The sequence below is a fragment of the Felis catus genome, chromosome D2 (genome assembly GCF_018350175.1).
Source record: "Felis catus isolate Fca126 chromosome D2, F.catus_Fca126_mat1.0, whole genome shotgun sequence".
NCBI lineage: Eukaryota > Metazoa > Chordata > Mammalia > Carnivora > Felidae > Felis > Felis catus.
This window is the reverse complement of record NC_058378.1, coordinates 33714945-33740754: the sequence shown is the minus strand read 5'-3', so window position 1 is coordinate 33740754 and position 25810 is coordinate 33714945. Positions and strand designations below refer to the sequence as shown.

Below are 25810 nucleotides of genomic sequence, written 5' to 3'. Positions count from 1 at the left end.
ATGATGGGTGGGTTGGCACAATGGGTGGTAGTATTCTTGGATGCCATTCCTACACTGGGACAGCTGGCAATATTTTAACTATGCATAGAAGTAACTGTAAGTTACAAAAATATATCCCGCTAAACTCAAACCAAATGTATTCTAACTCAACTTCCTGGAGCTAAATTTAAAAAATGCCTGCTAGCCACTCCTACCCCACTGGACAAGGGGAAGTGTGACAGAGGAGAAATCAGTGAAGAAAGAGTTTGCAGTCTAAAGATTGCAGTTAAAATTTTTGTGAACTGTGTGCATATACTGCTAGGGCCCCTTCCAGAGCCTTGTAAAAGGTGAATGCCAATGAAGTCCCTGTCCCCCCCCCCCCCCCCCCCCAAGTTGAAGTTTTCTTAGCTTCACAGTAAATCTGCCTCAGGGTCTGGGGCCATTTTATTTATAGGGTGGATTGTCAATTTTCAGTCAGCTCAGACAGGGTCAGTGGATATGTTGATTACACCTCCATTTGAGGTAAGATTTGCCTCTTGTGTCAAAGGGCTCTGTTTTTTGTTTAGACTAGAAGTTTTCAAACTCTTTGATCTCATGACCATCTCACTCCTAAAAAGTACTGAGGACTCCAAAAAGCTTTTTGAGGATATCTATCAACATTAATGGTATTAGGGGTTAAAATAAACATATAAAATATTTATTAATTCATTTAAAAATAAAAAACAATAAAGCTGTTACATGTTAGCACAAATAACAAATTTTAATGAAATATAACTATTCTTTCAAAGCAAAAAGCATTTAGTGAGAAGAGTCGCATTATTTTACATTTCTGCAAATCTTCATATCTAGCTTAATAGAATTCTCATATCTGCTTCTGCATTGAATCTGTTGCAATATCACCTAACATGCAGACTCTGGAAAAGCCCAGTCTTAGTATGAAATAATTTTGACCTTGTGGACCCCCAACTACACTTTGAGAACCTCTGAGTTAGACATCGTCATATGTACTTTCTGGATGCCTAGAGCTTCCAAAGTACCCGCTCTCTGTTATCTATTTAATCAACTCTGCCTCCTAGATAAGAGTCAAATGTTAATTTTTGCTATGCTTTTTGGCATACATGGAAAACTTTAGAAACAATTTTTAATGAATCACAAATCTTAGAGAAGTCATTCTTCTCTTTTACTGACAAGGGTCAAAGTATCTCCTTCATTATCTGCTCCCTGATAGCAAGGCTTTCTTCTTTTAGGAATATAATGGCCAAGGCAAATGTTAGAATAAGACCCAACACAAGATTGGATGCCTTATAGGGTATAACGACACCATCTAGTATTTACTCAGTATTTGCTCAGTCCTTTCTGCGTGCTAGGAATGCACGAAGTGCTTTACATACATTATCTCATTTAATTCTCACAGCAATCCTATGGGATACCTACCATCTTTCCCGTTTTACAGACAAGGAAACTGAGATAAAGACAGGTTCATGCCCAGCTCAGCTGGGAACTGAACCCCAACAATCTGTCTCCGGAGCCCACAGTCCATTATCTACTGATAAAGTATAAAGGTGGCAGATAGAGTGAGATTCGTATAAAATGACATAAGAGGTGAAAAAGGGGATAAAGCAAAAAGCCTCAGGGCCAAGACAGCAGACAAACTAACAGGGAATGCATTGTATTATTTTCCACCCGAGGCTTCTTTTTAGCTTCATTTTCTACGCTCCCATGTTCCTCTTCTCATATTTAAGTTATCTCATTGCTGGTGGTTTCGACGCCCAGGCCTAGGCTGATCTTGAAATTAAGGCGTTAAACAACCTGATGAACAGCAGCGAGGCAAATCCGAGGTAACGAAGGTGACGGTGGCGTGGCGAGAAGCCTGCGCAGGCGCATCACAACCCCAGGCCCGCCCGCCGTCCCCCTCCTGCCTAGGACTCTGGGGCTGGTGGGAGTACGGGTGTGGGCCGCGGGCGCGGACCGGAGGGAGGTGCGGGCAGGGCGCCTGCGCAGTCTCCGGGGCGCTGGTGTGATCGAGCTCACGTAGCGAGGGCTGCAGTCGCCTCCTCCCTAGCGCTGCCGTCGCAGCCTAGAGGTTATAAAAGGGCTAACTGGCTCCCTCTGCTGCCCAGTCGCGCCGCCAGCGGGCTGAGGGGAAGGAGCAGGTATCGGGCCCAAGAGCAGGCTACAGGGGACTGAAGAACGCGCCGCCCCTCCCGCCCCACTTCCCAGGTGAGACGCTTCCCCGACCCTGGGGGCTGTAGCTTCGGCCCTAGGACCGCTGTGGCCCTTCTCGGACGGCTGTGGCGGTCCGGTCCCTCCCTTCTCTGGCGGGATGGCTTGGGAGCGGAGGGTTCTCCAGTTCACCACAGTGGCCTTAATACCTTCATTTCTGGAGACTCGGCCTCGCGCCCGCGCCCCTTGCCTGCCCCAGAGGCCCTACTGCCCTTCTCCGTGCTCCCCTTCCCGTCTCCTGCCTGGTCGGCGCCCCCGACCGTTGGGGCTGCGGCAGTCTCGGTCTCCGCCCTGGGGACCAGGACTTTCTTGAATATTCCTTCCTTCCCGGGGAGGGCTCACCCTGTTGATTTTTCCGAGCTCTCCTCATACCTGGTCCTCCCTACAAAAGCTGGGGGGAACGCGAGGGCGGGGCGTGGGTTTCTGGCCTCCACCGCCGCAGATGGTTAGCATGTGGCCGGGTGAAGAGCGGGTTTTAAAGCTTAGAGCAGGAGCTGAAGCACTCGAGGCGTTTCTACCCTGTCGAAAAGTCGTCGGGTCTGGGAAGCGGACCCAGCTGGAGAAGTTCAGGCTCGACTCATCTGTTGCGCGCAGCGGTGCTGCTGGAGCAGCTAGATGCAGCCCGGGGCGCCGAGTTTCGGGCTGCTCGGTTGGGGAAGGCGGCTGTCAGATCACCCGGTCGTCGGGAAAGCAAGCTGCTCTTCCTTCCCTCTTCCTCCACGATTTGTTTTTAAAGGCACAAGAGCTACGCACCCCCCCCCCCCCACCCCCCACTTTCTTTCTCTCAGCAGAGAGTTTGCTGCTTCTAAAAGTCCACATCATTAAAACGAGTTCCATGGTTGTGTGAGAATTTTGAGTCGGATTGCACGAATGGCCCTCCAGATACATGTTTTAAAGGCGGAGGATGAATGGTACCATCTCGCCTATTTCTAGGGGACTATTTCTCCTAAATAATCGAATGTATTAAATACAGTTCAGTTTTTAGACACAAACATGCGTTCCGGGGAGTGAGGACTCTTGGAATTTTGCGCTGTTTGCTTTAAGAAAGGGATGATGAAGAAGCGAGCTCTCCTTTTAGGAATTGATCTGAAAGGCCACAGAGGCTTGCCAATTTCAATTTAACTGTTTCTGGTTTCTCCGAGAGCTGTGGCTCCCGGACTTTCCCTTGGAATGCACTCCAAAGGGATGAAACAGCCACTACGTGAGTGGGGGAGGGGAAAAGACGTGGCAGCAGTGTTCTTTCATAGTTTTTGCTCATTAAAAAAAAAGTTTCTGGGAAGAAACGTGTTTCCACTTTTAGGTTTAGATGTGTGCATAGCCTTATGAATGAGGCCAGTCTTCTGAAATAATCAGATGAAATAGCAGGAACGTTGGAATCTAATTTATAAAACCTTCTGAAAGGATTTTCTGGTCGAGTTTCTATGGAGCAAATGGGTACATACCTTAAGGATACATACCTTAAGAAAATATTCAATAAGCTGAAAGTGAACAACCGTTAACATGTTTTGCCTCCATTTAAAGTTTAAATAGACATTATGTGTTTTTTTTTTTTTTCTTTAACTTTGGCTTTTTGGCCTGTGAGTATAATTTCAGAATTTTAAGAACCTTGAATTTTACCTTTTCCTTTTTGTGGGAAGTGTAGGTTTTATCACTTACCTTTAAAAGCCATATCAGTTTTGGTTTTGAAACGTTATGCCTTAAGTCCTGCCAGTATTTTAGATAGCTGATGGCAAGTGCTTTTTATAGATTTAACATAGACTAACTAGGAAGAGGACTACTTTGTTTCCTTTTAGATGGATTATGCTGTTTCCTTTGAGATCGTAAAATGAGTTTATTTTGAAGTACTAAAAGCCAGGACTTTGGTAAGCAGATAATTACATTTGACATTTTGTGTCTTGGTAACTAAGGTAGTAAAACAGATAAAATAAATATATATAACTTTTAATTACCATAGAACAATTTAGACAGTGCAAAAGACTATTGAAAAAAGAAAGCTTTTCTGTCACCTAGGTGGTCCAGGTTGTTGCAGGTGAATCTTGGCTTTTTGATAAAGAGATGTTAGTTAACCTTTTCTAATACTGCAGAGCGGGTTGTATACTGGCAAGCAGTGTCTTTCATAAGGTGATTAAGTTCAAACTCCTGCTTTTATTCCAGGGATGCAGCAAGAGTTATTCTGGGGACCCAGTGGTAAAGCTGCAAGCCTTCTTTTCTGTGGAAGGAATGCCTTAATTTATTTAGCAATTAATTATCAACTGGGATATAATTACTGCTCCTAGGTTTGAAAATGTGCCCTGTGAGATACATAGTAACAGTTCTCAACTTATTTTAAGGTCATGAAATCCATTGAGAATCTGACAGAGGTATGGATCCTGGGTCAGAAAATGCAAGTGCAAACATCTGCATGGAATATTATATACCATTTATAGATACTCCCCTCCCCCAACCCCACACATCTGTAAATTATCATAAGGATAAAAAAAGTTAATCTTTAAGTACATCTAGGTATCTTGATGCAGTATTTCTTGAATATTTATGAAAATGGAACTGAGCTTCTAAGTCTGATTGGACTTGAGTATATAGATGACAATAATAAACTTTTGCTGAAAGAGTTTTAACAGAAGTTAAAGAATTATTAAGTTGCTAAATTGCCTAGGCAATCGTATATTACATTGCTCCCCCTTCTGACTTCCCCTTCTGTGTTGTAGTATCTCTGTGGATATCTCTTTGGTTCTATTCTGAAAGTGGAAAATGCTTGAATGTAAACAAAAATAAATTGCATAGGCCTTTGGCATTAAACCAGTCCTCTTCTTACAGTGAGAACTTAAATCTTATAATTAAATCATAATGGTGTGTGTACAATATATGAATATGTAAGAGACAAGCCAAATAAAGTGTGCATGTGTATTTGTGAAACTAGTTAAAACTTCATTCATGTTTCTACTCAATGAAATTTATTTGTATAAATTGAAGCTATCTTCTCATTAGTTTTTTTCTGGCCAAATATTGTGCCTTAATAAAAACTAGAAATTCAAAAGTCTTCATTAAAATTACTCTAGCAATCAGGTGCCCCGGTGGCTGAGTTGGTTAACAGTCAAGCCCTTGATTTCAGCTCAGGTCATGATCTCACGGTTCATAAGTTCGAGCCCTGCATTTGGCTCTGTGCTGACAGTGTGGAGCCTGCTTGGGATTCTCTCTCTCTCCTTCTCTCTCTCTCTCTCTCCCTCTCTCTCTCCCTCTCTCTCCCTCTCTGTCCCTTCCCAACTCATGCTATCTCTCTCTCAAAATATATAACTAAACTTAAAAAAAAAAGATTACTCCAGTAATTTTTGAACTTGGTATAATGAAAAACATTCCTTTTCCTGATGTTGATTTGGATGATAAGTTTGACTATTAGTATATTTGGTTGGACATTGGCAAAAATACAGTACAGGATTCATGCTTCTTACATAGTGTCATCTGTGAATGCATACTATCTTAGACTTCTTCCTCTTCTTGCTTAGTGTTTCATATAAATATGTCCATGTTTTGGTGGTTTACCTATTTTTCATTTAAATAGTAATGTTATAATATGTTAAATTAATGTACTCATCCTTTTTTTCTTGTTGGGCATTTGAACTGTTTCTCCATTATAAGTAATGCAAAGAGAAGGCTATAAATTAGTGGTTTATTTTATACACCTGTATAGCTACAATAAACTTTAACCAGTTTTCTATCTGCATTTTTTTTCCTTAGGAAAAGAAACACTTGACAATAAACCTTGAAGTATCAGTAATTTTTCTTACCCCTGAAAGAATTTTCTAGGGGGATTGGACTAGGCTCTATAAAGAGATTTTTTAAATCTACTTGATAGTAATGAAAGTACTTTATATTTTTTAAAGTGTTGTTTCATATATAATTTGATCCTTAAAATAATTCTGTGAGGTAGTTTTTTATCACCCCCATTTTACAGATGAGGAAACTGAGGCTCAGAGAAGTCAAGTAATTTGCCCAAGAATACAGTAACTGTCAGCACTAGAACTTGGACCCAGGTTGTCTGTTTTCTGATTCACATTATTTCATTCCCGATAATTGATCAGATTGAGTTTGAGGAAATAGAATGGGTAAAAAATCAATTAACTGTATTACCAATGTATTATAAATGTTGAAATAAGGTAGGGTTCCTGGTTAGTAGTGACTAACTTAATCATTCCACTTAATTGAATTTAACTTGTTTAATTTATTTAGTTTTTTAAACATGGGAGCATTAAAAAATTTTTTTTTAAATTTGTTTTTATGTTTATTTATTTTTGAGAGAGAGAGAGAGACAGACAGATAGCATGAGCAGGGGAGGGGCAGAGAGAGAGGGAGACAGGGAATCTGAAGCAGGCTCTAGACTCTGAGCTGTCAGCACAGAGCCCGACTCGGGGCTTGAACTCACGGACCACAAGATCAGGACCTGAGCTGAAGTCAGAAGCTTAACCAACTGAGCCACTCAGGTGCCCCCACTCAATTTAATTTTAAAAGCATTTATAATGTGCCTGGTAGCCTATGGGAAAATCCAAAGAGTGATGAGAAATGTTTTGTAGGAGAAATAAGACAGGAAAGTTACATGCTATACAAGCACAGTACCAACATTTTACTTGATATTAAATCTGAGTATGTGTTGAATGGAAACCCGTATCTAGATTCACATTTCTGCAACCATGAATTTATCTCTGCCTATTCCAGTGTATGTGATTTTATTTCATATATATTTTTCTGAACTTGACAGCTTTTGGGTCTGGCATTAGAAAAAAAGGAGGGAATTGAAGGCTAGAATGAGTAGAGGGAAAGAAAAATGCAATTTGTCCTAAAATGTATATAAATTCCTGGGCAGGGAGCTACCCATTGTCCATTAGGAAATATGAGGTGCCCAAATAAAAAAGTTTTTTTGCATATGAATATCTAACTACTACTCTAGACTATTTTTGCTTTATTGAGTTGCCTTTATACCTTTGTCAAACAAAGAGATTCATTTTCTTTTTTTTTTTAATTTTTTTTTAACATTTATTTATTTTTGAGACAGAGAGAGACAGAGCATGAATGGGGGAGGATCAGAGAGAGGGGACACAGAATCTGAAACAGGTTCCAGGCTCTGAGCTGTTAGCACAGAGCCTGACGCGGGGCTCGAACCCACGGACCACGAAATCATGACCTGAGCCGAAGTTGGCTGCTTAACCGACTGAGCCACCCAGGTGCCCCCAAACAGATCCATTTTCTGTGTCTGGATTCTCTATTTTGTTCTACTGATCTACATCTTTCATTGAAAATTCTGCTTTTGGAATATTTTGTCATCACCTCATGTTCCTTATTTAAGCTTAAAAATTCTAAAATGTAAATATCTAAATTTTACTTTTTCACTTATATCCTTAGAGTGGTGAAGACACTAACATTGTCTTGTCAGGACTTCCTAGGTAAATAAAAAATAAATGAAATTTGTTTTGGAGCAAAAGGGATTGATAGTGGTATTGTGTCAACTAGTAGAGCTGGGGAGTTGAATATTTGGATTTTGCTAACTCTGTCCATGATTTGAATTTGTGCTACTTTGACTTTGTTTTTTAGCTCACTTATTTACTTACAGAAATAGAAATGTTCTATCAAATGGTTATTAAAATGCAGAGGTTGAGTGAAGATAATTGTGATTCCACTTCTCAGGTAACATTTTTGTAGTTAATTATTGTGTGAAGTTTTTTTTTTTTTTTTTAATGTTTATTTTTGAGAGAGAGAGATAGCATGAGTGGGAGAAGGGGGGGGGGGGTGGAGGGTGGCAGGCCCAGAATCGGAAGTAGGCTCCAGGCTCTGAGCTGTCAGCATGGAGCGCGACGCAGGGCTCGAACCCACAAGCTGTGAGATCATGACCTGAGTGAGCCTCAGTCGGATGCTCAACCGACTGAGCCACCCAGGCGCCCCATTACTGTGTGAAGTTTTAATGTGTGTGTGTGTGTGTGTATACAAAATCTTTAAGCTTAGAGATTAGACTTTAAAACTTCCCCACATATATATTTCCCCACTCTCCAAAGTAGAAAACAAACCTAGTTTTAAGAGTTTGAATCGCTAACGGATTGTTGCTTTTTATATTACTGCTGGTTTTTTAATTTAACCAATATTTATTGACGTTTATGTTATTAAATACTCAGTTTCATTAATATAAACCAGTTAATATAGCCAAGAGAAGATGCTGCAAGGCCTTTCTTAAAGTCAGAATATATAGACTATGTTAATATTTGGAAATACCAGCATTTATAAGCCACAAATAAAACATGCGTAATTTAATGGTTGCTTCTTTTCCTTTTTCCCTTCCACTGCCTCTGTTCACTTTTCCTACTCAAATTCTTAAATTATGAAAGTCTCTAGCTGTCTGCTAGTAGACTAGGCTACTTGTTCCTTCTCACTGTCTTAGCCCAGGATTGAGGTTTCCTGGGCTTCCCACCATTCACCAAGTCTTTTCTTTTTCTACATCCCTTGAGACATCTTTGGCAACAAGTCCATCTATTCTTAAATTCTTGCCTCACATCCAAAAGTATCATTTCTTAAGTGTCTTCTATGTGTCAAGTATCCTCTTAGACCCTTCCATCTAAATTACTGGTGTTTTTTTAAATTACTGGCTGATGGTCAAATTTAACCTCATATTTTGATACCTTTCCTGCTTATTCGGCTTCCTGTTAAGGGGACCACCAAATAAAGGTGGACATTATTGATGAATCTTACTAATTCGGGGGCTTTTAATATCACATATGGTAAATTTTTTATATTCTGTATTCTGGACACAAGAATCCTGACCTTTTTTCCTACATTGGGAAATTTATGCATTTTTAACTGAAGCGTTTGAAATAGTTGAGGGGTATATTATACAGTTTAAAAGTCATTGAAGAATAGCACCATTTTAATAATAAATAATAAGATTGATTTCTTTCTCAAACTTTCTCCATCAGCCTATATTTATTTGTAAAATGTTTCTGGTTTAGGAGAACTTGACTTTTGTAGTTGCAACAGAAACTTTAAACATTGAGTTTAAGTTCAGTTTTTTTAAACTGATAATATATTTTATTCACTTTTATTTTAAATTTATTTATTTAAATTTAGGTTAGTTAACATACAGTGTAGTATTGGTTTTAGGAGTAGAACCCAGTGATTCAACACTTACATATAATACCCAGTGCTCATCCAACAAGTGCCCTTAATGCCCATCCCTCCCATTTAGCCCGTCCTCCCACCCACCACCCCTCCAGCAACCCTCAGTTTGTTCTGTTTTTAAGAGTCTCTCACAGTTGCTTCTCTCTCCATTTTTATCTTGTTTTTCCTTCCTTTCCCCTATGTTCATCTGTGTCTTTCTTAAATTCCACATAGGAGTGAGATCATATGGTATTTGTCTTTCTCTGACTGACTTCACTTAGCATAGTACACTCTAGTTCCATCCACGTTATTGGAAATGGCAAGGTTTCATTCTTTTTGATCGCCAAGTAATATTCCATTGTGTGTAAGTGAAATACATATTTCACTTTTGAATTTTTACATGTTTCCTAGTTATTTTGTGTAAGGTGGAAACTAGAACTGTTTAAAAGACCTATGCAAATCTAGTACATTAGTAACTGAGGATTTTCTTTTTTGGTGTACTATTTTCACAACCACAGGTGTGCTTGCTAGGTAATAATATAACCATCACAGAAACAAATGTGAGGCAGAATACTGGTAAAGGAAAACAAAGCAAGTTTAAATTCAATTTTGAATCCAAATTCCAATTTAAATATTTTTTTAAAAATGGATTAAAGTAATATTCTAAACTCTGTATCTCTGATACAGAAGTGGCACTTATTGGATTTCTAACAGGCCAAAAAAAATTACCGTATTATTTATTTTGCCTATAAGAATATTAACTGTAGGGTTAGTGAGAGAAACTATTAATTAGGACTCTGGGTTAAACAGAAACCCAACTTATACTAGCACACAGTAGAATTCATGTAAGTATTGTGGGGAAAGGGAGTTGTCTTAACAATTGAGGTTAGGCATGTGATTAGACTTCAAGAGTATCTGGAACATCAGAATGTTTTCTTCTGTCTCTTGTCCATCTTTCTCTCTGTATATCTGCTTCATTTTTTATTCTTTCTAGATAAATTTCATTTACTTTTTGGCCCATATGTCTAAACTTGGTCTGTTACTTTTGAGCTTTATATAATTCAGGCATTCAAAGAGTGCCTGCCCTTTTTTTTCTCAATTTTATTTTCAAAATTTCCAGGAAAGAACTTTGAATGGCCACTTGGTGAGGGAGAAGTATCATGCTGTTTAACATGATTGATAAAACTATGGAGATGAACTAAAGGTAGATTGGGCAGTAAAAAAAAGGTAGAAGGGACAGTTTCCAGAAGAAAGGAGTCGCGGTAGAAGTACCACACAGACAAAAATAGGTGTGTGTTTTTGAAATGGTATACTCAGGTTCTTTCTGACAGGAAAGACTTTGAATTTTGCAGGAACCTCCAAAAGACAGACTGTGTAGTACTTTCAGTTAAGGGTGATCTTGACTTAGAGCTTCTTTCCAATCAAATTTCAAAATGCTGTTCATTTGGAATTAAGCCAATGCCTGGGTTCACTGCTCAAGTACAGAAAGCTGTGGGAAAGAGGCTAACGTGATTTCTGAGTTTTTGATAGAGAAGTTGGTCATAACCATAAAAGCACTTGTCTGTCAGCTTGTATTTACTAGAGCGGTAGCTCCCTCTCTTTGGGAGCAGAAGTATGACTGGAATTCATGGTGTTAAGTTAAAACAAATGGCAATTTGCCAGAGGGATTATAGGGACGAACAGAAATGTAACTTAGTTCTGTTAGTTAAGTACTCAGTTGTTTTAGAAAATCCATGCTGCTTATATGGAAGAGACATGTCAAGTCTTGACATATACCACATTGTAATAGCCTAAATTAGAAGGCTGAATTTGGGGGCACCTGGGTGGCTCAGTTGGTTGAGGGTCTGACTTCGGCTCCAGTCAAGACCCCACAGTTCATGAGTTCTAGCCCCACATCGGGCTCTGTGCTGACAATTCAGAGCCTGAAGCCTGGTTTGGATTCTGTGTCTCCCAGTCTCTGCATGCCCACCTGTCCTCCCTACCCCTCATGCTCTGTCTCTGTCTTTCTCTCAAAAATAAACATTAAAAAAATGATAAAAAAAAAAAAAAGAAGACCTAATTTTTGACTATAAAAACTGTCAAAAAAATGTCAGGAAGACCAACAGTTGAATGTGGGATTTGTATGAGGTTAAGTAAACTTAAGTTGGAGCCCTCTAAAAGAAGATTTGGAGTAGTTATGGAAGGTATGTAGAGACTGATGCAAGGAGACCTGTGGAAAATTTTTAGTGTCAGAGAAAGTTTAGATTAGAATATCAAGCATTCTTTAGTCAGCCTTATTAATTTTTGATGATTTGTCTGGGAAAGACCAACTTTTTAAAATGTTGCAATTTTTTTTCTTGGAAGAAAAATGTTAGAATGAAAGGCTAATAGAATTATTTGCCAGGTACCCTGTTCCTAGTAACTCAGTGAATAACTTGTACGTACAATTCAGTGAATCCTGATAACTCAAAGTTGTAAATATTTACAATGTAGTAGAACTGCTTTAAAATCTGTTCCCAGGTTTGATTGACCTGTGACTATATGGGATTGGACTTTCCTGGGAGAAGGACTGTAGGAAAGTTTTGGATAAATATTACCCTTTGCTATTTGTTTTTATCCTGGCTTACCTGAGAATATGTTTTCCAGAAAGATTTCTTCCATACAGTTTAGAAAACTGTTTAGAAAACAGTATGGGAGAAATCTGTCCTCATAGTTTCTAAAATATAATATTCATACATATTAAACATTATGTGTAATGTACATGTATGTTATACAAATTAGATAATAAACACTGATGTACCTACCATCTAACCAAGTCCAAAATATTATCTGTAATTTTTCTGTAGTGTTTCAGCACTAAATTTTATGGCCGTATAAAATTATCTTTGTATCTTTGACTCCTCTTTGGCTTTCTTCCCCCCCCTTCCTTTCTTTTTCTCTCTCTTTCTTTCTTTCTTTCTTTCTTTCTTTCTTTCTTTCTTTCTTTCTTTCTTTCTTTCTTTCTTTCTCTTTCTCTCTTTCTCTCTTTCTCTCTCTCTCAGTTTATTTATTTATTTTGAGAGAGAGAGAGAGAGAGAGAGAGAGAGAGAGAAAGTGAGCATGAGCAGGGAGGGTCAGAGAGAGGGAGACTGAGAATCCCAAGCAGGTCTGTGCTGTCAGCACGGAGCCTTGTGAGATGACCTGAGCCAAAATCAAGAGTTGGAAACCTAACTGAATGAGCCACCCAGGTCCTGCTGTTTTTTTTTTTTTTGTTTTTTGTTTTTTGTTTTTTTTGAGTCTAGTCTTTTTAGACAGCTGAGATTTACCTTCCTTGCATCCTCTTTAACCCATTTAAATTCTACTTCAAACTTGTTTTAGGACTTAGAACAGGAGACTTTTGTATCTTTCTTTTTTTTTTTTAAGATTTTTTTTTAAGTAATCTCTACACCCATCATAGGGCTCAAACTCACAACCCCAAGATCAAGAGTCACATGTTTTACCCACTGAGCTTGCTATTTTTGATAAAACCCTAATGTCTTTTAGGATGCTTGACTCTTAGATGCTTGTAATGATTTGCATTGCAAGCTGTTAACTGAATGGAGATGGAAGTAAATGGAAATGAGACATCAGAAGTAAGGAAACCATTGTTTTAAAAACCTGTGATTGATAAAGATATGCTTGCTTATTAACATGTCATTTAAGGTTCCTTTTTTTTTTTTAATTTTATTGTTTATTTATTTTTGAGAGAGAGAGCAAGGCTGGTGCATGGGCATGAGCGGGGGAGGGACAGAGAGACATGGACACAGAATCTGAAGCAGGGTCCAGGCTCTGAGCTGTCAACACAGAGCCTGACATGGGGCTTGAACTCCCGAGCTGTGAGATCATGACGAGCTGAAGTCTGATGCTTAACCAGCTGAGCCATCCAGGCACCCCTTAAGGTTTCTGAAAAAATGGGGATGAGACATAGTATTAACAGAGATTAGAGGACTATTCACTAGAGTAATTAGAAATTCAATTATATTTTTCAAAAAATAAGTTGAAGTAAAATTTTACTGTCTTAAAGGTGGAGAGCACCTTTTGTGTGATTTGTTTGTATCTGGTGGTTTTCAAAGTGTGATCCCCAGACCATCAATATCACCATCACCTGAACTTGTATAAATTATTTAAGTACCTCAGACCTTTAGGTGATTTTGATATAGCTAAAGTTTGAGAACTACTGTTCTATAGGGCTATCTTCCTTTTTATTAACTAGTTTAAGTTGGCATGGTAGTTTGGTAATGCTGTGTGGGTCTGAACTTTCCATTGTAAGTGACAGAAATTCAACTTGAACTAACTTAAAATTCCTTAAAAAGGGAATTTAGAGGCTCCCTTGCTGGATTGGAATGTTATTGGGGTAGCTCACAGATTCAAAGCAATAATTGGAAGAATCAGGGCTATGGAGCTTGGAATTATCTCTGCACGACTTTGTTCTGTTTATAGATTGGGTTCCTAGGTGTCTTTGACAAGTGGGAAAGATCATAATGTGTTGCTCCCAATTTGCATCCTATGAGCTTAGCAACTCCAGAAGGAGCTGCTTTTTACCATTTCACAAGCCCACCTCTGAGACGTTATGTACGTGGGAATAAGTGTCAATGACTGACTTAGCCTGCATCATATGTCTGTTAGGAGGAAGGATAATAGAAAAGTATACTACTCTGACATTGTAGTTCATGGCTAGATATCTGGGTTGCTTTTATATAAGCTTACTATCTTTGTAGCAGAGAGAGAAATCTGGAGGCATATAGAGTTAGAATATGGAACATGCTGTAATGTGGATAGTATTTGTTAGCTACTTTTTTGTATTAGAGAGTAGTTAACCACTTCATTAAAAGCTTAGGGTGACCTATACAGTATGGGAGTTAATGTTTTAGGTTTATTATTTTGTATATATTGTCACTATGAAAGTAAATATACCCTGGGACATCTGGAAAATACAGAGAAATAGAAAAAAAATGACCTAATGTTCTTCCCAGAGACAACTACATTTTGGTGAATTTCCTCTGCATATTTTCATGCATAGTTATGATCATATTATGATAAGTTTTTTCTTTGTTTTGATCAGTATTTATTTATGATTTTCTGTCAGAGTAGTGGAAACTTAATCTCATTCAATACAGATTCCACCAGGGTTAGAGTTGTATGATGTTAATTTAAGTCTTTATTTTTTAAAAGCAATTTAGGTTCATAGCAAAGAACCTGTACAGAAATTTCCCATATACTCCCTACCCCCACACATGTGTAGCCTCAACATCCCCCACCAGAATGGTACATTTGTTATAGTTAATGAATCTACATTGACATATCATAATAGCCTAATGTCCATACATAGTTTATATTACCCATTCACTTTTGGTATTATATATTCTGTGAGTTTGGACAATGTATGTCCAAAAATAAATGATGTATTTATCATTATGATATCATACAGAGTATTTTCACTGCCTATAAATCCTCTGTGCTGTATCTGTTCATCCTCCCATCTCCCAATCAATGATCTTTTTATGGTTTTCATAGTTTTGCCTTTTCCAGAATGTCATATAATTGGAATAATACAGTACATAACTTTTTCAGATTGGCTTTTTTTTGCTTAGTAATACGCATTTAAGATTGCTTCATGTCTCTTCATGGCTTGATAGCTCATTTCCTTTTAACGCTGAATAATATTCCATTGTCTGGGTATACCACGTTTATCTATTTACCTACTAAAGGACATTTTGGTTGCTTCCAAGTTTTGGCCGTTATGAAGAAATCTGTAAATATCCATGTGCAAGTTTTGTGTGGACATAAGTTTTCAACTTTTTGAGGTATATACAAAGGGAAACAATTGCCAAATTGTATGCTAAGAGTATGTCTGATTTTTTTAAGAAACTGCTAAACTGTCTTCCAAGATGGCTGTACCATTTTGCATTCTCACCAGCAATGACTGTGAGTTTGTTAATTTTTAAAATTTGTGTTTTTATTTAAATTCAAAAGTTAAAGGACATACTCATTTTAAGTTCCTTGACATATATATAGCACTATCAATATTTTTAATTGTGAATTTGTTAAATTTGTTTAATTATTCATTTGAAGGACAAAATAAAAGTCCTTGATTACTCAGTGAACTTTTTGTTTAACTATTTTTAGTTTTTCTTTTGTGACTTTCTGTGTTCTTAATCCACTTTTCTATTAATACCTTAGTGGTCTTATTGATTTGTATGAGCTCCTTTAATGAGCTCTATTTTCTTTATTTTCCTAGTTTGTAGTTCATAGGGTTTTTAAAATGTATTTGAGCCTAGATTATTTTGCATATTTAACTTCCATCTGTCTTTTGATAGGTTGTTTGTATCATTTTTAAAGTTCAGAAATTCTCTTTTTAGAGATCCAGTAACTTTTCTTTTTGTTGTTTTTTTTGATTATAGCTCTTTAATCCATCTAGAATTTATTTGCAGCATGATGTAAGGTAAAGGTATATTTATTCTTCATTTGATTAATGATTTGAATTTTTATGTAAGCTCTATCATTCTTAAAATGTAGTTTTCAAACTTTGGTGATATCTGTAGACTAATAGTTCTTGATTCATTGAGAGGTTTAAGGACAGTGAAAGATGACAAAAAATTTTAGTGACAAAATATATTTTAGATATGAAAAAATCATAACCTCTTACCCGACAAATCTAAACTTCCCTATCAGGGTTAAACGTTTAGACAACATTTCTGATTAGCCTTCTATTAGTACAGCAAAAGCATTTGTATTTTCTAAATAACATTTATTCATGAAGAAAATTATGGCTGAAATCTGTGTAAACAGTGAGAAGATTCTAGACTCTTCAGACAGCCCAGTAGTTTGAAAAAGCCTTGTGCTTTGGCAGGAGCCCAGGGGAGGAAGTGTCTGCATCTGCTGCATTCTAGAAGCCTTCCCAAAGAGTTACTATAAAGTAGCCAAGAGAGCAGTGTATTTCACTACTGTGTGGTTCTGGAAGTTTGTGGCAAACTTAAGGGAGGAGACTTAGGAGTACTTCCAGAATGTCAGTTTTTGTGGTGATCTATTTTTTATTGAGTTTCAAGAAGGAAAAAGTAGGGTTTTTTTTCTTTCTTTTTCCTTTTTTTTTTTTTTTTTTTCTTGCCGAATAGGGAGCTTTCCAATGTGAACTTCAACCTGTTGGTTTAGGTGAAGTCACTTGGAAAGAGTCAGAGGTGCCTACTCAGAAGAATAGGGTGACAAGAAGAGTAACAAATGCGAGCCTGTTACTGAGGCAAAAGGTACTGTTATAGTAACTGATTCTTTTCTAAGGTAATAAGGAGGACTTAAAAGTCCATGTATGTGATGGTGGGGGAGCAAGAAAAGAGTGCTATCAGGACATTTGGGAAAGAAGGGTAAATCTTTCTGCTGAATAGTTGGTACTTGCACCTGCCATGAAGAATCCATTCTAGTAGTCAGTGCTACCAATGGCAAAGGAAAAAGAAAGAAAGGGTTTGCTGCCAAGTTAAAAAAAAAAAAAATCCACAGCTATGTACTAGGCTAAGAATTTTTACATAGAACACAGTAGATAGAAAAACCTCAACACAAGGTCCTTTGAGAGAAATTACTAGCTTAAATCTACAGGTCTGTTTATTCTTTTTGGATTCTGTACAACTTTTTAAAAATAACAGCTTTATTGAGATATAATTCATATACCATACAATTCACCCATTTAATGGTCATGATTCAGTGGTTTTTAGTACTTTTACAGTGTTCTTCAACTATCAATCACCAGTTAATTTTAGAACGTTTTCATCACCCTAAAATCTACAACTTTTTTTTGACTTATTTTTTTTTTAAGTTTATTTTGAGAGAGAGAGAGAGAGAGAGCATGCAAATGGGGGAGGGGCCGAGAGAAAAAGAATCCCAAGCAGTCTCTGCACTGCCAGCTCAGAACCCAATGAGGGACTCGAACCCACAAACCATGAGATCATGACCTGAGCCGAAGTCAAGAGCTAACACCTATTCTACTGAGCCACCCAGGTGCCCCAAAATCTATAACTTTTAATTAAATTTATTTTAAAATTTAAAGGCATGTGGGAAAAAGATGAAACAAGTTAGTAATTTGAAGGATTAATCAGTGGCTCTGAAACCTTTTTTTTTCCCTTTAAAACATATCCTAACATTTTAGAAAGTATTTTAGTAATATTTAAATTAAGTTACTTTAATGAAGTTGTATATTTTATGGGAAATTCATGGTTTAGATGTAGATCACAGAGAACATTTATTTTTCAGGCTATCTGAAAGAGGTGCTATTATCTAATCACTCTAATTATAGTAGTAACTAAGGAGAAAACAAACTCGGGTTGAATTTTTAAGCATAAATTGTCATTTATATGTTTCTTTAACATGAAATATAAAGTTAGTACTCTAGTTATATGCAAAATAGGGGCACCTGGGTGGCTCAGTTGGTTAAGCATCAGACTCTTGACTTTGGCTCAGGTCATGATCTCACAGTTTGGGAGTTCAAGCCCGCATATGGCTCTGTGCTGAGAGTGCAGAGCCTGCTTGGGATTCTGTCTCCTGCTTTCTTTGTCCTTCCCCTGCTTGCTATCTCTCTCTCAAAAATAAATAAAAATAAATTAAAAAAAAATGATAGTTGCTTTTATTAAATTGTTAAATCAATTTATAAGAGTTAATAACAATCTAGGGCAACCTTAGGGTCTGACTTACAATTTGTTCATAGGAAAAATTGATTGAGAACTTTTCCTACCCTATTTTTTTTTTTTTTTTTTGTAATGGCCATATTTTCTCTTGTAGGTGTGTGAACCTGAAAAATTAAGTCTTCCAAGATGATCTGGTATATTTTAATTGTAGGGATTCTACTTCCCCAATCTTTGGCCCATCCAGGCTTTTTTACTTCAATTGGTAAGTCTTACTATTTTTTGGCTTATATTATTTTTGCATGTAAATTTTTCCATTTTTTAGTGTTTTTAGATCAGTAAAAACAAATACAGTGTATTCTTAGAGACTGAAGTATGCCTCAGTCCCTTCCCTTTTCCAAGTCTCTCTTTTTTAAAATTTAACTTTTTCTTTATATTTTTTTCTGATTACAAAAGCAGTACATTTTCAGGTTAGAAACTTACGAAAATTTAGAAAAGAATACCAAGAAAATTCTTTGTTAGTGAGTCCACTCAACAAATAACTTAATATACATACTTAGTCTTTTTTTTAACACACAGTATTACAAAAGTATTGCAAAAATAACATACTGGTTAAAGGAGAAACAGACAAAAGTACATAGAATGTATGATGAACTCCACGTGTCTTTCCCCCAGAAATATTTTTCATGTTTAATATGTATCCTTTTATGTTTTCCTATATGCATACTTCATCTGCCTTAGTGAGATGTTTTCTTTCATCCTGTTGACCAGTTCTACACTTATGTGATTGTAGTGCTAACTAAAACAAAAGCGTTATATTTATGACACCTAATTTCGGGATATAAAATAATGAGTCTTCTTATCCCATTATAAATAACTAAACACAGATGATTTGAATTTCGTTTGTGAAGTATACTTATGTATACTTAAAAAAAATTTTTTTTTAATGTTTATTTATTATTGAGAGACAGACACAGAGTGTGAGCAGGGGAGGGGGCAGAGAGAGGAGGGGACACAGAATCCGAAGCAGGCTCCAGGCTCTGAGCTGTCAGCACAGAGCCTGACGCGGGGCTGAGACTCACAAACTGTGAGATCATGACCTGAGCCGAAGTCAGACGCTTAACCAACTGAGCCACCCAGGCGCCCCCTGTATACTTTTTGTTGAATAAAAAATTAATTCTAATTAGTCTCAAGAACAAAGAGTGAGAGCAGAGGTAGGGAAGAAGAAAAAAGTAGTGTTATTTTGTAATTTAAAAATAAAATTTTAGACAAAGAAACAATTTGCCAGTATGGTCCAATTTGCAAAATGAAGTAGCTTGAAAACTAGAATTGGAACATATGATTAGAAAGTTTTTGTCTTTGGGACACCTGGGTGGCTCAGTCAGTTAAGTGTCCAATTTCAACTCAGGTCATGATCTCACAGTCGTGGGTTCGAACCCCATGTCAGGCTCTGTGCTGACAGCTCAGAGCCTGCAGCCTGTTTTGAGTCTGTGTCTCCCTTTCTCTCTCTGCCCCTCCCCCATTTGTGCTCTGTCCCTCTCTTTCTCTCTCTTTCTCGCTCTCAAAAATAAACATTAAAAAAAGAAAAAAGAAAGTTTTTGTCTTTATCTGGTTAAAAAAAAGAGGAAAAAACATATTTTCTCCAATATATCTGTGTTTAATGCTAGTTGAATCTTCTCAAAGAATGAAGCATTCTTGATCATTTTTAAATTATTCTAAAATACTTGTGCTGATCAATGCAGGTATTTGATGACCTTTCCTTCTCCTCCTTTTAGGTCAGATGACTGATTTGATCCATACAGAGAAAGATCTGGTGACTTCCCTGAAAGACTATATTAAGGCAGAAGAGGACAAATTAGAACAAATAAAAAAGTAAGCAAAGTGTTCTACTTACGATTCTGACTCTACCTGGATGTTTTCCCTCTAGAGCTAAAACATTCTTTGAGTGGAAGTGGAAGCCATTTGTCTTAAAAAGCCAGTTGAAATGACTAACATAGGAGTGCAAAAAACAAGAGTTAGGCCTGGGACAAGAGTTCAGGTAGGGGATCGTGGATTGAGATAAGGATATAAATGGCTATGGGGTTGACTGACAATTTCTAAAAATGGTTGCTAATTTCTTCTGTCTTCCTCTAATCTCCCTAATCAAGTCATCTTCTGGAACAGTTTTCCAATTCTATTTATTCTTCATTGCTATGGCTCCATTCTAGAGATTATAGTGATAAGTATTGTTAGTACTGATACGGTTTTTCCTTAAATGCTAATTTATTTTTAATTGACTCAGGTTATAGTTAATCCTGAGAATTCCTGCCTTTTGTTTAGTGAGTAACTGACTATTCAGTTTTTGTTTGTTTTAAAGTATAGTTTTTAGGTACTGGGGTGCCTGGGTGGCTCAGTTGGTTGAGTGTGTCTGACTCTTGATTTTGGCTCAGGTCATGATCCCAGGGTCATGCAGATTGAGCCCTGCATGTAGCTCCGCACTGCGTGTGGAGCCTGCTTGGGATTCTCTGTCTTCCTTTGTCATTCTAACCCACTTGTGCTATGGTGTGTGAGCTCTCTCTCTCTCTCTCTCTCTCTCAAAATTAAACAAATAAGATAAAATATAGTTTTTAGATACTGCATGTAGAATTTTTGTTCAAGTTTGATTTAAATGAACATGTAACAGAATTTATAATAGTAATAATCAGTTATTCGGATTTAAGGACTTGTGGGGAGACGTATTTTTAGACTCTTGCTAGAGAGATCCAGTCGTAACTTAAAAAAAAATTTTTTTTTTTTTGACATTTATTCCTTTTTTGAGAAACAGACAGTGTGAATGGGGGAAGGACAGAGAGAGAGGGAGACACAGAATCCAAAACAGGCTCCAGGCTCTGAGCTGTCAGCACAGAGCCTGACGCGGGGCTCGAACTCATGAACTGTGGGATCATGACCTGAGCCAAAGTCGGACGCCCAACCGACTGAGCCACCCAGGTGCCCCTCCAGTCACTTAAAGATAAGTTCCATTTACTGTAACCATTTGAGAGAAGCAAAATACAAGAAAGGCCTTATTATATTGATTCTACCATGCTAGATTTTATCCATAACAGCCTTGCTTTTTAAAAAACCTATAATTTTGTTTTTAAAATAATTCTGTTTTTAAGAGAGAGTGCACGTGAGTGCATGTGTGCACTGTTCAGGAAGGGCAGAGAGTGGGAGAGAGAGGGAATCTTAAGCATGCTCCATGCTCTGCATGGAGTCCAACATGGGGCTCGATCCTAAGAGTCTGGGATCATGACCTGAGCCAAAATCAGGAGTCTGATGCTCAACCAACTGAGCTACCCAGGTGCCCCTAAAAAGAATTTTTAAATATAGTTTTAACTCAAAAGCCTCTAATCTCATCTTTTTTCTTTTTCTGAGTGATTTACTAAATTGTGTTCTTCCTTATTAAGTGTATGTATGCTCCATTTATATGTCTTACATTTCCAGATGGGCAGAGAAATTAGATCGACTAACTAGCACAGCAACAAAAGATCCAGAAGGATTTGTTGGGCATCCTGTAAATGCATTCAAATTAATGAAACGTCTGAACACTGAATGGAGTGAGTTGGAGAATCTGGTCCTTAAGGATACATCAGATGGTAAGTCTGATGGTAAGAATAATGAGCCAAAAAAAAAAAAGTAAGATAATATTGGTGCCACCTGTGGAAATGCTAATAGTGATGAATTCAGTTCCCAGAACATCAAGTGTTCAGTGTTGTAATTGAAGTGTTGCAGGGTGTGTTTGATTTAATTAAAGTTAGTCTAGATCCTGAATTCCTTGATTTAAAAAAAAAAAGGGAATAAAAGCAAATAAAAACAAAACTTTAGGCTAAAAAAAAGTAATTTGTATTATTGGTGCTTTTTGCTTTGAAGTTTTTAAAAATGAATTATTTGGCATATAGCTTCATTACTGAAGGTAATGAAATAATTATTAAATTAATAATTAATAATTAATTAAATGAAATAATTCCTAAAATGAAAAGGTTTAGCTTCAGACTTTAAAAATTTATGGGTAAATCTCTATCTTCTAATCAATTTTTAATATATTGGGAGTGGTACTGTAAGAAAAAGTGTTAGTTATTTTCCACATAGTATTTTGAAGTTTAGAATTGTTTTACCTGAACAGTAAATTTAAAAACGAAGGCTGCGAACAGTAACAATGAAGGTCTTTCTAATTGAACAATAAAATTGTAGTTGGAGTATTGAAGTATTTTAGATATTTTAGTAACAGACACAGAAAACTAAGTCTGGAGTTTAAGAACTAGAGGGAATATGCTTAGAGTAGGGGCTCAAATATTTGTTCAGTGACTAAAGGTGGAATGAAAAAAAAGGGAGAAAGAGGATGAAAACTGAGCTAGCTATGCAAATGAAAATACTCTAAGGGTGCTTACAAGTGCTTGTGAGCAATAAACAATTATGCGTAGGACAGAAAACCTTGGAAAGAAAAGTTAAGGCAAGCACTTGTGAAAATTTCTTCATGGTAAGAGGGAAATACTGGTGGTTAGTTGCTCTCTTACATAGCACCATGAGAATATTTTTAAAGTCATGTACGTATGTGTATACACACACACACACGCTTAATTAAAAAAAATTCTCAAGTAGTGACCTTTATGACTTAAGTTATTTTATAAGGTAAACCTTGAGACTGACATTTTAATCTGTAGTAGTCATCCCTTAATTCTATAATGTGTATATTTTTTCTCTTTTTTATTGGAAAGGATTTAAGCAACTTCTTGGATTTTGTTTGGGTCATAGAAAATTGTAAAATTTGTAAAATCCCGTGTGGACATTGTGACTGACTTGGTTTTAAAAATAAAAAATATGCTTGATGAGAACTTTAGCCCTCTCCTAGCCAGTTGTTCATTTGCACAAATTCTTGGCCTTTTGCTGATCAAAGTACACATAGTTGATTATAAGTAAATGAGAGGGAAGGGAAGTTTCATACCTAGCTTTTATTTATTTATTTTTTTAATGTTTACTTTTGAGAGACAGACAGAGACAGAGTGAGACAGAGTATGAACAGGGGCAGGGGAGGGGCAGAGAGAGAGGGCAAGACACAGAACTCGAAGTAGGCTCCAGGCTCTGTGTTGTCAGCACAGAGCCTGATGTGGGGCTTGAACTCACGAACTGTGAGATCATGACCTGAGCTGAAGTCGGACACTTAACCAACTGAGCCACCCACGTGCCCCCATACCCAACTTTTATTTGCAAATGCTGACACATATTAAAATTTTAAATCAATTTTGTTTTTGTTTTTGTTTTGGTTTTGGTTTAACCTTAAGGAGTATAGCACCTATTCTCCTTAGGCATTATATAGTTATCAGTAATTAGTTTGTTAGTTTGATTTTGTTATATTTTATATAAAACCTTTTAATATTAAGATCAGATTCTATATAGAGCAAATCTTGGTTGATCACTTTACTCAATAATTTAACAGATCTGAATATATTTTAATAAACTAGTTCACTTGATCTTAAATATATTATTAAAATCTCTTTCTTCCTCAGGGAATTCCACCAAACTTTACATATTTACATATTTATATAGTGTGTGGCACATGGAAGAAGAAAATACAACTTTAGTTTTTTTTTTAAGTCTATTTAAAAAAAATTTTTTTTTTTGATGTTTATTCTTAGAGAGCATCAGCAGGGGAGGGGTAGAGAGAGGGAGACACAGAATCGGAAGCAGGTTCCAGGCTCTGAGCTGTCAGCACAGAGCCCGGCATGGGGCTCGAACTAACAAACTGTGAGATCATGACCTATGCCGAAGTCAGACACTTAACCAACTGAACCACCCAGGTGCCCCCAAAATAGAACTTTCTTTAAGCGCGTATATTTTACTTACAATCTGTTATTTGAAAGTATAATTGGTTGGGGTACCTGGGTGGCTCAGTTGGTTGAGCATCTGACTTCAGCTCAGGTCATGATCTCACGATTTGTGAGTTCGAGCCCTGCGTTGGGCTCTGTGCTGACAGCTCCGGGCCTGGAGCTTGCTTCTGATTTTTTGTCTTCCTCTCTCTCTGTGCCTCACCCACTTGTGCTCTTTCTCTCTCTCTCTAAAATAAATAAACATTAAAAAAAAATTTTTTTTAAGTATAATTGGTTGCCAGTGGATGTTATTTTCAAATCTGTGAATCCCATTTTTCAAGCTTAGTGGAGGCTATGTTGTGTAACTAAAAACTCAGTTATCATGTTGATCTTTACCTAATACAGATAGGATTTATGCAATGACTTCAGATTACTTAAGCAACATTAGGGTTTGGGAAGATTGAGTAAGATAGAGGTATTTCAAATCTTAGTGTATTTGTTTTTGTTTTGTTTTTTTTCCCCTGTTGAGCATGTGGAACTTGTTATGGTAGAAAACTATAATAAAATGAATTTTGAAAAATCCTTATAAACACTGTATGTTGCAGATTGGAAGTCTGTGAGGTTCTAGTCATTGTTTTTTTCTTTTTGTATTTGTTTTGTTTTCCTTTTTTTTTTTTTTTTTTTTTTTTTTTTTTTATTTCAAGGCTTTATCTCTAACCTAACCATTCAGAGACAGTACTTCCCTAATGATGAAGATCAGGTTGGGGCAGCCAAAGCTCTGTTGCGTCTCCAGGACACCTACAATTTGGATACAGACACCATCTCAAAGGGTAATCTTCCAGGTAAGAATTCTTTTAGTCTATAAAACACTTATCACCTGGCTGCTCCATTCAGTCCATTAGGACATTAATCTAAAACATCTTTTGTATTTTAAGATTTTTAGCTTTAGTTATTTCACAGTCTTTTATGCCAGATAACCCTCTGTTTCTCTAGGACTTAAGAGTTGTAAGTTTCTAGCTTGTGAAAGCTTAATGTTACAGGAACTAAACTTATGTAGTCATGTTTTTCTTTAGAACATCCAATGTTTGTATGTGGTTATAAGGCAATTGATAGTCAAAGTTTATATGTTCATTAATTTAAAAACCAAGACATATTTGATGTATACAGATTTTTAAAGGGTTCTGTAATATGGAACATCCTGCTTTTTCCTATTTTTGGCACAACCTTTTTTTTTTTTTTAGGTTACAGCTGATTTCATTCAAATTTGCTATAAAATTTTTGTTGTGCAGAAGTTAAATGACAAATTTATCATCTTAGTCACTTTTAAATGTGTGGTTTAGTGGCGTTAAGTACATTCACACTGTTATGCAACCATCACCAGCATCCATCTCCATAGTTCTTTCATCTGGTAAAACTAAAACTCTGTACTCATTAAATAATAACTCCCTATCTCCTATTTTCCCCAGCCCTATCATTCTATTTTTTTAAGTTTATTTATTGTTGAGAGAGAGTATGCGAGCAAACAGGGGAGGGGCATAGAAGAGCGGGCAGAGAGAGAATCCCAAGCAGGCTCTGAGCTGTCAGCACAGAGCCCATTGTGGGGCCCAACCCAGGAACTGTGAGATTGTGCCCTGAGCTGAAATCAAGAATCGGACGCTCAACTGACTGAGCCACCCAGGTGCCCCTTATCATTCTACTTTATGTTTCTATGATTTTGACTATTCTAAGTACCTCATATAATTGGAATCATACAGTATTTGTCTTTTTGAGAGTGGCTTATTTCACTTAGCATAATGCCCTCAAGGGTCATCTGTGTCATAGCAAATGTCAGAATTTCCTTACTTTTTAAGGCTGAATAATAATGCAACATGTATGTCATGTAAACACACACGCACACACACAATCACATTTTGCTTATCCTTATGCATCAGTAGGACACTTTGGTTGCTTCCATGTGTTAGCTATTGTGAATAATGCTACTGTGAACATGGGTGTGCAACTATCTCTTTGAGACCCTGCCTCTCATTCTTTAGGTATATATACCCAGAAGCATAA

General features: G+C 37.0%; 1 protein-coding gene across 2 annotated transcripts in view; it reads left to right on the top strand.

Annotated features, from left to right (window-relative positions):
• Window positions 1-2013: 2013 nt before the first annotated feature.
• P4HA1 (prolyl 4-hydroxylase subunit alpha 1) overlaps window positions 2014-25810 on the top strand; it is an 89545-nt gene continuing 65748 nt past the window's right edge. For both annotated transcript variants that reach the window (XM_011287347.4, XM_011287348.4), the window contains exons 1-5: window positions 2014-2199; window positions 18091-18198; window positions 19709-19805; window positions 21396-21547; window positions 24460-24597. In XM_011287347.4, coding sequence (XP_011285649.1) covers window positions 18123-18198; window positions 19709-19805; window positions 21396-21547; window positions 24460-24597 — 463 coding nt within the window. In that variant the 5' untranslated portion in view covers window positions 2014-2199; window positions 18091-18122. The remainder of the gene's footprint in view (window positions 2200-18090; window positions 18199-19708; window positions 19806-21395; window positions 21548-24459; window positions 24598-25810) is intronic.